The sequence below is a fragment of the Callospermophilus lateralis genome, chromosome 4, assembly GCF_048772815.1.
Source record: "Callospermophilus lateralis isolate mCalLat2 chromosome 4, mCalLat2.hap1, whole genome shotgun sequence".
In the NCBI taxonomy this organism is placed as follows: domain Eukaryota; kingdom Metazoa; phylum Chordata; class Mammalia; order Rodentia; family Sciuridae; genus Callospermophilus; species Callospermophilus lateralis.
In genome coordinates this window covers 111,804,113-111,816,734 of record NC_135308.1, presented here as the reverse complement: position 1 = coordinate 111,816,734, position 12,622 = coordinate 111,804,113, and the positions used below count along the sequence as shown (strand labels likewise).

Here is a 12,622-nt window from a genome sequence, read left to right as displayed (position 1 = left end):
ACAATTGAGTGAAATATGAAATAGAATATATACTTAATACGTGGTTAACTGAACATTCAGATAATAGTATTTGTTTTCAGTTCAAGTAATATTGTACAGCTGGTAAGTTTGAGAGAAACAGATAGGTGGTTATCTTCATTTTTCTAACTATTTTCTAAGGAATAAAGACCTGCTCATAGGAGGGAGTTTGTAAAGTAAGATTCTGCTCTCCTGCTGTCTGTGTGAAAGTCTGCATTTTGTGTGTGTGTCTGAGTGTGAGAAAGGGGGTTATCTAAATCTTCTAAAATGCCTTAATGAATGGGAAAAGATCCGGTTAGGTTACAGAGTACAGCCACAGTTGCTTTTGGCATCATTATCTGGGGATTTTTGTGCTTTTCTTCCTCCTTCGCCTTATCTCTTTCCCCTTTTCACAGTTCGTGGGTACACAAACTGTGTCATTCATTGTAATGATAAAGCAAGTACTGAGTGTTTAGCTTTCATCCTTGTCCTTGGATGTTAAAACTGACAGCTTAGCACCTCTATTACTTTTTATCTGTGAGTCATTGGCCTTGCCAGCACTCAAGATAAGAAAGTCTCACACTTGCCAGGGGCAGGGGGAGAAAAAAAAAAAAAAAAAAACAGGAAAACTGAAAAGAGCACAGGGGTTGGGCTATACTAACCACAGAATGGATGGCAGGAGGCTGTTTTGAAATTGGATGGTACTTTTCATTCACCAGAACAAAGTTATAAGTGAGAAACTGTTATCATTTAGGCACTTTACAATGGTGAAAGTCCATTTTCGCCTACCAGGTTAACCACTGTAAACCTTTGAAGGAGTGGGGAAATCCAACACTTTATCTCATTTTAATTGAAATGTTAAATGACCATCAGTCAAAATTAATGAATCTTTATTCATGAGACATTAGCCACAAAAACTGAGAATCTAACACTGTACCAGTTGTGTGTGTGTACGTATATGTGTGTGTGCACACAAAAAAATCTATCATCATAGGATCAACAATACTACACTAAGCCTGTTATTTACTGAAAAATTTTGGGAAAAAATCATAATTTTATGCTCATTTTCTGTTTTAATTCATTTTATGCTGTTTTCACAGAATATCTGAGACTAGGTAATTTATAAATAACAGAGATGTGCTCTGTCTGGACTTCTGGGAAGTCCAAGTCAAGGGGCCTATATCTGGTGAAGGTCTTCTTATTGCATCATCCCTTAATAGAAGCAGGAAAAATAAGAGTTAAAGAGAAAAGAGGAATGGGACCAAACTTTTATAACAAACCCACTCCTTTCATATTGGCATTAATCCATTTAGGAAAGCAGATCCTCCATGATTTCATCACCTCTTAAAGGTCTCACCTCTCAACACTGTTGCATTGGGGTAAAGGGTCCAACATGTGAATTTGGGGTAACATATTTTTAAAAAATCATAGAGCTTTTTTCCTCTGTTGCAGACTATCTTTCCTGGCACACCACCTTCATTTCTGTGTTTTATACACTCTAAAGGAATCAGCATAAGGCTTTAAGGGCCTCGAAATTAAGCTATTCAGTCCTCATCTGCCCAAATATATACATACCCAGAAGAACTGCTCTCTGTCCTTTGGTTCATGAAGGATTTGGAAAGTCTGTGAAAATATTGTCTTGATTTACCATTTCCACATAGGATAGCTCCTCTTTCTATTGACTACAAGGTTAAGAACGTATCGAGGAGAAGGAGAATAGTCACATTTAATGTTTTATCCTGCCACATCATTCCCTTTTACTTTCTCAATAACAACATGAAGTTCTGGGTAAGCATAAGCCACAGTCATGAAGCATTGTTTGTTGATGAACCCCAGTTACTTTCAAGTAGAACAATCTTTAAGATTCTTGTAAAGCAGTCTGTGTGAAGAATTCATATATATATATATATATATTTTTTTTTCTCTCCAACTTCATGTATTGCGTGTTTAATCCTCAGTGCAATAGCACTGAGAAGCAGGATCTTTAAGAGGTGATTAATGTCATTATTGCAGGAATGGGTTAGTTATTGTAGGAATCTGGTCCTGATAAAAGAATTAAGTCCCACCCCCTTTCTCTCTCCACCCAGGTGATGCCTTCTGCCATGGTATGATGCAGCAGATGTGGATCCCTTGACCTTGGACTTCCCAGCCTTCAGAACTGTAAGAACTAAATGTCTGTTCATTATAAGTTCTCTAGCTGCAGGTGTTCTATTATATCAGCACAAAGTGGACTGAGACCTCACTTTTATTGTTACCATTGTTTTGCCCTCATTTAATTTGATAGTGTTGTTTTAGTGATTAGCTTTAAAGGTTATTACTCAATCTTCAAATTCATTATCATGGAAATGAAGTTATTTTCTTGTTGAGCTCATATTTGGTTTACACAATATTTAGTTTAATTGTGTAATTATAGATATAAACCAGTCTGGAACTACTGTAGCTCAGCACTTGACTGGTAGGCGCATACACATAAGGGTGGACCAGGGAGGGGCTGATCGCCTCTAGATTTCAGCAAGTCATAGCCATCAGTCAGCAAGCCTTACAGTGGGAACAGAGGGTGAAAGCTAATCCAGTGAAATGAAAACTGGAAGTCAAATAAAAGAGTTTTTATTGTATTCTCAATATACTGATTGAGAAACTAAATCCAGTGAATTCTAGATGCTCTCCAGGTACACTGGAGGGATGGTGAAGCAAGGCTTAGGGACATCTTTCCAAAGAAAGGATGCTCAAGTAGAAGTGTTGAATCAAGCAGAAGAGAGACAGTGATCTGAACAAAGGACACCACTGGGCAGAGAGCAGCAAGTAGTTTCTAGAGTGGTTTCTAGAATAGTTTCTAAATGATTTAAATATGATGAGTTTAAAGAGGTAAGTAGAGGCCAAATACAACAAAAAGCTGCCTACATTACTCTGAAGAATTTGAACTTTACTCCCAGGACAATGGGAATGGGTGAAAGGAATTAGGCAGTTGAGTCACAGGCTCAGGTTTGAACTTTTCGGATATCACTTGACTGCATTGTGGAGAAAGGGCTGGAATGCCAGATAGGCAGGAGGCTGTGGCAGTAGTACAAGCAAGAGCTGATGGAGGCCTTAATTTGCATAATGTCTGTGGAGATAGAGACAGGTTACATTTAGGAGCTAGTTTCAATAGAAAGGACTTGCTAATTGATTGGATATGGAGGTGGTGATAAAGAGACAAGGGTGACTCTTAGGGTTGGGGGACAGTCATCTGAATAAAGTGAGGTATCATTCTTTGAGACAGGAGAAAAAGGAGTAAGTTTCATGGTGGTAGAATATAATTCTACACATGCCATATTTGAGCATCTAATTTGAGATGACCTGTGGGTAGTTGAATCCATATACAAAAATAATTTTCTTCAGGAGAAAAGATCTGGATGGGAAATATGGATGTTGTAAATAGCAATGTATAAATGTGAGTTTGACTGATGCAAGAGGATGAAATTATATAAGAATGTAGAATAGGAGAAGAAAATGAGCCAAATAGTGGAAAATTTCTGATTACCTATGTCATGTGAGTGATGTCTCAGGAGTAAGTCATCATACTAATGCTTACACATAATGGCATAATGACATGTGTATAATGACATCTTTTTTAAAAAGCTTCCAACGCACTATGGCTGACTTCCCTTATGTGAAATAAGTGGGTAATACTGAGCTGAAAAGTCCGTAGTGTGACTACCATTCATCCTGTCCACTTCAAAGCATGCAGAATTATAAATAAAAACTGATATACTATCATAAGTGTATCATATTTGTATATTATCAAAAAAGGTGGTGGGTTTGATGCTAGTGGTAGTTGAAAAGAAAAGGACCAGCTATCTTATCTAAAATAAGGTGTGTCAACTTCAAAGAAGTCTTTTCCTTTCCCTGAATGGAATTACTTATACAGTAATTTGTTACAATGGAAATCAGGGGATACTAGAGTGGGGGTTAAAGTCTCAACTCCATGAGCAATCTCTCAACAGCAGCCTTTAAACAGTCCCAAGGACAGACATCCTTGGTCAGGAGCTTAAAATAAGCTTCCAATTTTTTCTTTTGCCACAAACAAATTAGTAACCTCCTCTGGTTCTATTATATTGTCCAGAGAAGGAAGGGTTAGCAGATGATCTCCAAGGTCTCCATCAATTTCAACATCCTGTGGTTCTAGTCACCTGAAAGATTAAGTCAGGGCTGAATTCACTAGGAAGTTTGAATGCCTAAATTCAGCCTATTCAGCTCTAGGCGCCAAAGGTAGGCAAGTACTTTTAGCCTGGTAGCATTCTCAATCAAGATTTGTCACCAAAGACCAGGTAGACTAAGATGCATATATTAAGTCTTTCCTCCAAGGTCCTAGTAAGTATTACTGTGATTATTTTATTATTCCTGGCTATTGCCTGGAATCTATGATTGTCATCACAGGTTTATTAGAAGAGCATTTCCCCCAGCTCCATCCAGAGCACTGAGGGTGGCTATTTGTAATTCAATATACCATTTCCAAAACCACAACTTTCACATTTTTTAAAATTCTTTTTACATTTGGTTCCAATGCAGGGGTGAAAAAAAATCGGTATTAAAATTAGAAGAATTTTATTTTCTTCCAGATCATTGTTTTATTTGTGAATGGTAGGATAACTTATACATTTCTTTAATTTGGAATTGAAGAGTTTCTTGATAACAAAATGAAGTTTACTCCCAGAAGTTTCCCTCAATACCTCCAACTCTGAGAACTAGCCTAGTTTTTGCTCACTTGTTTGCGCACTCCTTTTAAGCCCTTCAGCTCCATTTGATATATGGTTCCCAGGACGTAGTGGAGACTTCTGGCTGGAGAGGCTGGAAAATGTAACACCAAATTTCCTACAATCTCGGCTCCACTTTCTCCTGAGTCCGGCCCCCGGCTGGAGCCTTGTTATTGTCACGTGGCCGCGGGGTCGCCCGTGGCCTGGCGGGCCAATGGGCGCACGCGGGCCTTGCCCGCCCCGCCCCGCCTCGATGCTCCGCAGTTCTGGGACTTCGTGCTTCGCCGCTGGGAGGAGGCGAAAAAGTTTCTTTGCGGGCAAGCTTGTGGACGCTGCTCGGGCTGCAACTCTGCCACAATTTGGCTGTACTTTTCTGTTTCTGTCCTGCTGCTCCGGGGCATGAGAGGGCTTTGGTGCTAGGAGTACAAGAAGTTTACCTGGGAGCTCGAGAGAGGAGCACGCGGTTGGAATCAGGGCGTTCACTCGTGGCTGGAAGTTTGTAACCGAGCCCGAGTTCGCGCCGGCTGCGGAGCGCCGGGCCGAGCTAGAGGCCGCGGGACAGCGATGTGCGCGCCGAAGCTTCGTGCGCCCGCGGCGGCGCTGGGACTGCTGCTGTGCGCGGCGCTGGGCCGCGGGGGCCCGGGCGAAGGCAGTCTTCTTGGCGGCCGCGGTGCACTCGGGCAGCCCTCGGAGGTTGCCGCCGAGCGCCGGTGTCCAGCTCCCTGCCGCTGCCTAGGGGACCTGCTGGACTGCAGTCGCCAGCGGCTGGCTAGTCTTCCTGAGCCGCTCCCGTCCTGGGTCACTCGGCTGTAAGTATTCTTCCCGCGGACGGAGGGGATCGGACCGCTCGATTGCGGAAAAGCGGGAGACAGTGAGGGCCTGGTTGCGCCCTCTTCCAGGGCAGCTCTTACGGGCCCAGGCCACTAGCGGCGCTCAGTGGGGGTGGAAAAGGAGCTGTGGGGCCTCAGTCTCCTTTCTGAGTGCTGCGCAGGTGGGCGCTTGGGGCGCCCCACCCGGCTGCTGGCGGAGGTGGGGAGGGGACTCGGGCAATTGCCCGAGCCGGACTTCTAGGAGCTCCTTTCCAGGCCCAGGAGGGAGAGGTGGCAATCTCCATGGATGACCGGAGTTTTGCAGTTTTTCCTCCGAGTTTGTGTGGCAGAGTGGCCCAGCTTTACCTTCTGACTGGTTCTGCCCCTGTTCCTATTTCCAACCAGTAATTTCACTCACTTCTTTGATTTGGGAATCCCCCTCAAGTCACTGCTCCAGCTATGGCAGACAGACTTCAGACTTACCCCATGCGTAATTTCGCATTAGCAAGCTGTGAGTTTACCTTCTGGGCCACACAGTGACCCGTTTTCCTTTCGCTAAGAAGTTGGGTGCTAAGATTGATCAGTAGATGTTGGAAAGGAAGACACTAGATTTTTCAGAACCAAGGACGTGATTTCTGTGGTCTCTCACAGCCGATTTAGGGGAGAATGCACAGTGCTCTTATGCAACTTTTTGTGTTTTCGCTGTGAAGTCTGAAAAATCTGAAATCACTGCCAACTGCATGGAAGAAGAAGGAAGAAAATGAAATTTAGTTGGAAATACTGGTCCTTTGTAAACGTTAACCCTTTGTTTCTCCTAGACCCCAGTTTTGTTAAAATTAAGAGTCCTGTAAAATGTAACAACCTCCCTCCAAAAAGAAGCTTTTTTATTAATTTTTTTTAAAAGTCGTTATCTTGTTTAAAACAAAGAATATTTTAGACTCTTTATAATCTTAGATTTGGGCCCAGCAAAATTGCCATGGAAATTTTCAGTTCTTAAACAATTGTAGCAGACTGTCCTATCGTTGTAATAACCGGTTGAAGGTTTAGTTAGGTGGTTTAAGAAATTGTGTTTTTACATCATTGTGCTAATCTAAATTCCTTTATTTGTATTTAGAATTTTAGAATTGTTGAATAAACCTTAATTTAATACGAAAATAGATTTAAGGAGTGTTGGGTTGGTATTTAATCGCTTATCATGGGATGTCTTACTTAGTAGTTTTTATTACAAGTGAAGAAGGAGATAAGGGCCTTAACCCAAAGCAGGAAAAACTTTCAATTAGTTGTGGCTAATTCCATTCAATTGCCTCTTGTGGAGGTCATGCTGCTGCATTCATGAAATGTGAATGGCTCTATTGACAACATATGGAACTGAACATTTGAATGACTGGAGAGGTGAACACCTATGAATAATAGAGGGACTAGAAAGAAAATGAAGATAGTGCTTCCTGGAATGTTTAGAAATGCTTGGATTCAGTATCAAATCTAACTGTATTTAGTAGTTTTTCAAGGACAAGTGGACTTTTGGATCATGCCAACGTGCAACATACTTTTTGTGAATTTAGATGTCACTAAGAAATAAATGTGTCTCCTTGCCTTTGATTAGAAGTTGAGTTGAACCAAAAGGAGTTCGATACCTATTTAAACATTGTCTTAAAAGTAGCTGACCTAATTAGGATTTTGTTTTGCAGATAATTTGGTGGCACACTAAAAACAAATTAGAGTTTATTTGGTTAGCACAGTCTTTAATTACATTTCCGCCAGCAGTAAATTGTCTCAATACAAGTCCACATTCCTTAAATGTATGTGAAAATAAGTTCCACTTGTATAAATAAGCACTTGGTCTGTTGTCAGACGCCCTGCTGTGATCACTCATTGAACAGCCCTGTCATTCTTGTACTTTTGTGACTTCTAACCACCTTTGTAGGTGTCACCAAACCATGTGGTTGAAGTTCTTTATTGTAAATGTTTCTTTTGTTTGTGCCTAAAGCTCTGCAGCTGTCTTCTTCACCTTTGAATGAAGAAAAAACAAACAAATGTGGAAATGAGTTTTACCTTCTCTTTTATTTGGCATATTGGAATAGGAGGTGTAAGAAGATGCTACTTAATTTTCACATGATTGAAAAAGCTCTTAAGTAGATTATGGAAATAAGTAGAAAAAAGGATATTCTTCTACATATTTTACCTTCCCTTAGGCAATTGAAATAGTAAAAGTTTGTCTTGGGACTAGCTTATGAAAGCATTGTTCAGAAAAAGCACAATGTCTATTTTTTGTTTCATGTATATGTGAGTATGTATTTTCCCCACTTGAATCAGTTGGAATTCCATCTATTCAGTTGAATAGTTTCAGTTACACAATAATAGTACTACACTTAGTTCTACTTTCAAAAAGTAACCCCTAATAAATACTTTAATGAAAGTAGCTGTTAAAACAGTAACGCTTTGGAGCCTTGCTATAGAGTTTGTGCTTAACAGAATTCTGAACCTAAAGAAAACTTATTGTTTGAATGTTATTTAACCAAAGGAGGGAAAAATTGCTGATGAGAGCTTCCAAGTATTACTACTTTCCCACTGAAATGTCAGAATTATTTATTTTATCTCGTAGAAAAGTTTGGGTTAGCACCAGGGCTCAGGCAAAAGCCAGAAAGGTAGATTCTGCTGGTGTGACTCCTTGAGTGTTGGCCTGTTATAAATCTTCTGGTCCATACCAGAATTGGGGGTGGGGTAGAGGTAATAGTCCTTATGGTTTTCACAGCTGTTTTTCTATATTTTCCAGACTAAAACTCGAACATAGCCGGCTGATTTATGAGTCACTTTGGATCAGTGTCTTAAAACAGCTACAGCCTGGCTTTTTGTTTTTCAGCTTTCCAGATTTCTGCTGAATTAGCAGCTCTGCAGGCCCAGTGGGATTGATTAAGAAGCTCTGCTGTATTTGCATTTTAAAATTTGACTTAGAAGTCAGATTCCTCAATGCTAAAAGGAAGAAAATGAGAGCTGGAACCACATGTTGTAAATTAATTATTTTCATATATATTTATTTGCTTGCTAATATGCAGGAAGAGAATCTTCTCTCTGTCTTGTAGAAAGAGTTTCAGTTTTGAGGATTTGGTTCTGGGAAAATAGTTAACACGTCTCTCCCATACCACCTCTCCCATTTGTTAACTTCACTACAACAATTTTTTTTTTTTTTTTTTAAAGTTTCTTGGGGAAGATGTTCATTAGTGGAATTCTAAAAACAAAAGGACGAATCTACCCTAGCTCTTTGAATGCTTTATGTTCTGAGTTTAACAAAACACAAGAATTGTACAATTGTGAATCTCTCCTGAGTGAGGTAGCCATAAAAACAATGTAAGGAAGATTCAGGAAAATGTGACATCCTTTAACTGGAAAGTAATCATTGCTGAAATGTAAACTATATTAAATCTAAATTTAGGTACATTAAAAGTTTCATGGCTTTAAGTATTTAGCAGTAAAAGTCACTTACAGGGCGATTTTTTCCTTCTCCCACATATAATGTGGTTTTAATAGCACACAAAACTCAAGCATGCAAGTGTGTTGCAATAACTGAAATATTTAAGTTTGCCAGCTCCTGCTTCTGGATCAGAAATGAGTGGTTCCCTGCATGTGCCCTGGTCTCTGAAGGTAGTTTCTCATTTTAAAGGTCTTTTGAGGATCTCATCCCATTGCTGGTAGAAAAAAGTTAAGCACTCAATCTCATTTCTCATAGGATTGCCCCATGGAATAATCCTAACAATGAAGTGGAGAGTGCGGTTGCAGTTTTTTTAATTAAAAGGAAAAATCACCTGTATTAAATGTAAATGCCAGATTGGTTCCCCCTTTGCTTTTAAAACAATGGGGGAATGCAGGTTCAATGTTCCTGAGTTAAGTCAGTTCAAATGAGACTCTCTGAGGATTCTGGCTGCCTCCCAGGTGAAGGACTCCTTTCCTTGGTTGTTTTTTAAGCCATGTGGGAAATCTGGGGCTGTCTGGGGTGCTAAAAGCACACAGGTTTTGTTTGAATCCTAACGTGAGTTGTTGGGCTCATGGTTTCCTTGATGAACTCCAGATGGACTTGGGCCGGACTGTGAGGGAAAGTGTCTGGCTCCAGCCAGTGGTGAGCATGCACAGCAGTGGTTGTAATTGCAGGATTTTTATAGTTTAAAGACTGTGCCAGATTTTTTTTTTTTTTTCATGTTATAACTCTACCAGAACAAATCTACTCATGTCTGTTACTGTCTGGTAGGTCTTTAGGCAAACATACTTGGAATAAAACCTTTGCAGTTTTTTTTTTCTTTTAAAGGTGAAATAGAGAAATCCAGGGTTACTCAAAATAAAAACTTGGAGACTGAAAGGATCTCTGATTTCTAATTGTTAACTAGGCACTGAGTAACACTTTTCTTCTCTCTGTTTTTAGTTATTTATTTTGGGAGAACATACTTATGCATGTAACATAGTTCATGCTTTTTGTTCAGTGGACTTTAGTTGTTGGAAAATTTTCCTTATTTAAAAAATCTTAAATTTTAAACACAAAAAATTAATTTAGGAAGAGCCAATTTACCTCTTAGAGTGGGCCCCTTGTAAGCCATACTGCTAATCAGCCCCATTTGCTGTATCAGCTCAGCCATTTTATTTTCATTACACCATTTTGAAGGCACATAGTCAGTGTATTGTTGGAACATACAGGGACTGTAGTCAATTTGCCAGATTTCATTTCGAATTTTGAATCTTAAGTGACAAGATAAATTCCTTGGACCATCATGTATGTAGGAATTTGTTGTTTTTATATTAGGATTGCTATTCTGTGAAATTGTTACTAAGTTAGACTGGGAAACACTAAGTTTGAGTGAGAAACACATTCATTTTAGTGATTGAATCTATTCACAGGTGCTTGTACAGTCTGCTTAACTTTGTTAAAAGATGGTCGATGTGGTTTAAATTATATGTTAAATTACCGGATATTTACATTTGGGGAGCTCCAGAGAGCAGAGGGTTCAGGTGGTTTTGTACCCTTTTAACACACAGGCGTGCGTGCACACAAGCACACACTCTCTCTCACACACACACACAAACACACACACACACACACCACAAAATTTTAATACAGTTTAGTGCCTTAACCAAAACAGACAGTTTTGGGTGAAAAGCAATTTCTGTTTTGTCTGACTGTAATAAAAATATTGATACTGAATTTTGTGATAATAAAAAGGTTTGTATAGAAGCTGTAGTTTCAGCAACCTGCCTAATTAGCCATTTTTCATGAGCCATGATGTCACCATATCGAGTTGGGAGTGGGGACTTGGGAGGGTAAAGCAAAACTACCAGTTCACAAAAGATCTGTTCACCATGTGCCAAAAACATCTCTTAAAACATTTGTGGGTTTAAAGTATTTGAATCTGCCAGTTCTTAAACTAATTTTGTCCTCAGAGTTTGTATTTTTGAGTTTGGCGTTTTGGGTGCCATCTAGTTTGTGGCCAGAGTGGACCAATTATTTCTTTAGTTGTCACTCGAGTTGATAGTGCCACTAGTTCATAAGCCCACTCTGTCTTGCATGTTGTTGATCACAATTTTGGTTTTTAGAAACTAATAATGTTCATTTTCTTAAAGGGACCTAAGTCACAACAGATTATCATCCATCAAGGCAAGTTCCATGAACCACCTTCAAAGCCTTCGAGAAGTGTGAGTCCTAGTTACTTTTTGTTTGAGATTTTCATAAACTATATTACCTTTTCACTGTATGAACATTTGGATTATAATAAATTATTTAAAACTTTGAACTTGGAAGGAATTTTTAAATAATTTATGAAGTTTTCATATCTGAATTACAGATGACCTAATTAGCCCCCCACCACCTTTTCTCACATTTATAGGAAACTGAACAACAATGAATTGGAGACCATTCCAAATCTGGGACCAGTTTCAGCAAATATCACACTTCTTTCCTTGTAAGTGAATATCAACAAAATTTTATGTGTATGTTTGTAAGAGCCATGGGTATTAGATGTTCCATGGTTCATGTGGGCTAGCTTAAAGCTCTTAAGAGCAAAGTATGAATATTTCCTCTAGGATATAATAAAGAAGGATTCTTTAACTTGATTAACTTATTTTTCAACCTGTAGTGCCACTTCTGAATCTCAAGTGTCCATGTACCTTCTAACAACATACTTTATGTTTTGCTGTCATTGTCAAACTAGTTGGTCTTCAACATACAAAGGAGCCCCATAGAGATGTATGTTTGATACATTCTCCATGTTAGGATTTTAATTCTGGTGTGGCTCAGTGGTTGGCATGGAATCCGTGGATTACATATCTCCTAGTGGAGAATGATTAGAATTTTTTGTGAGGATACTTGAGAGTTGGTGGTAAGGCACTGAGGTTCCCTTTTTAAAGTGAGGCAACTGCAAAGTAGAAGGTCAGGGTTTAGAAACCTCAACTCGAAATATCAACTGAGGCAGTGAGAATTAAATATGTAATTGAAGTTAGAAACATCATCACATGTTATTTTGCAAATAAGAGTTTTCAAATACAATTAAAATTGTGGTTTTTGCATTTTTGTAGAGTATAAACATATTTATATTCATGTATTGAGGTAGATTGTAGATTAATTTTTGATTTTTGAGCATTTAAAAGTAGCATTTAAAATGCTCCTGTTTTAATTTCTTAAATTAAGTAATTTACCATCTTAATCTTGAATAATTAAAAAATATATTTGTGCCATTGAAGCTAAAAACATGTTCCTTCTTTAAACAACTGAAGAGAAAATCACCATTGTTAGTTGCTTCTGGTGAAGGTGTTGGGAGGGTTGAAATTATACAGTAAATTTCAGGAAAGCTGTTCAATTAATTAAAGTGATCACTACCCAATTGCTTACATCTGGTGATTTATAGAGGTTTGTTTTTACTGAGGGCCCAGGTCAGCCAAGTCACCGTGCAGCCGCTGTGTCTGCTTTCTTCTGTTTGAATAAGAACTAAGTGACATTTGATACTGATGTGGTTTTAGCAAAGATCAGAAACAGAAAGGAATGAAAGAAAAAGCAGTTGGTATTTGACAAATAAACACTGAGTCTAAAAAATATTTTTATGCTAGCAT

The 12,622-nt window shown here is 39.0% G+C and overlaps 1 protein-coding gene across 2 annotated transcripts in view; it reads left to right on the top strand.

Moving 5' to 3' along the window:
• The first annotated feature begins 5,056 nt into the window (after positions 1–5,056).
• The window catches only part of Lrig3 (leucine rich repeats and immunoglobulin like domains 3), a 45,034-nt gene continuing 37,468 nt past the window's right edge, over positions 5,057–12,622 (top strand). For both annotated transcript variants that reach the window (XM_076853065.1, XM_076853064.1), the window contains exons 1-3: positions 5,057–5,539; positions 11,141–11,212; positions 11,404–11,478. In XM_076853065.1, coding sequence (XP_076709180.1) covers positions 5,295–5,539; positions 11,141–11,212; positions 11,404–11,478 — 392 coding nt within the window. In that variant the 5' untranslated portion in view covers positions 5,057–5,294. The remainder of the gene's footprint in view (positions 5,540–11,140; positions 11,213–11,403; positions 11,479–12,622) is intronic.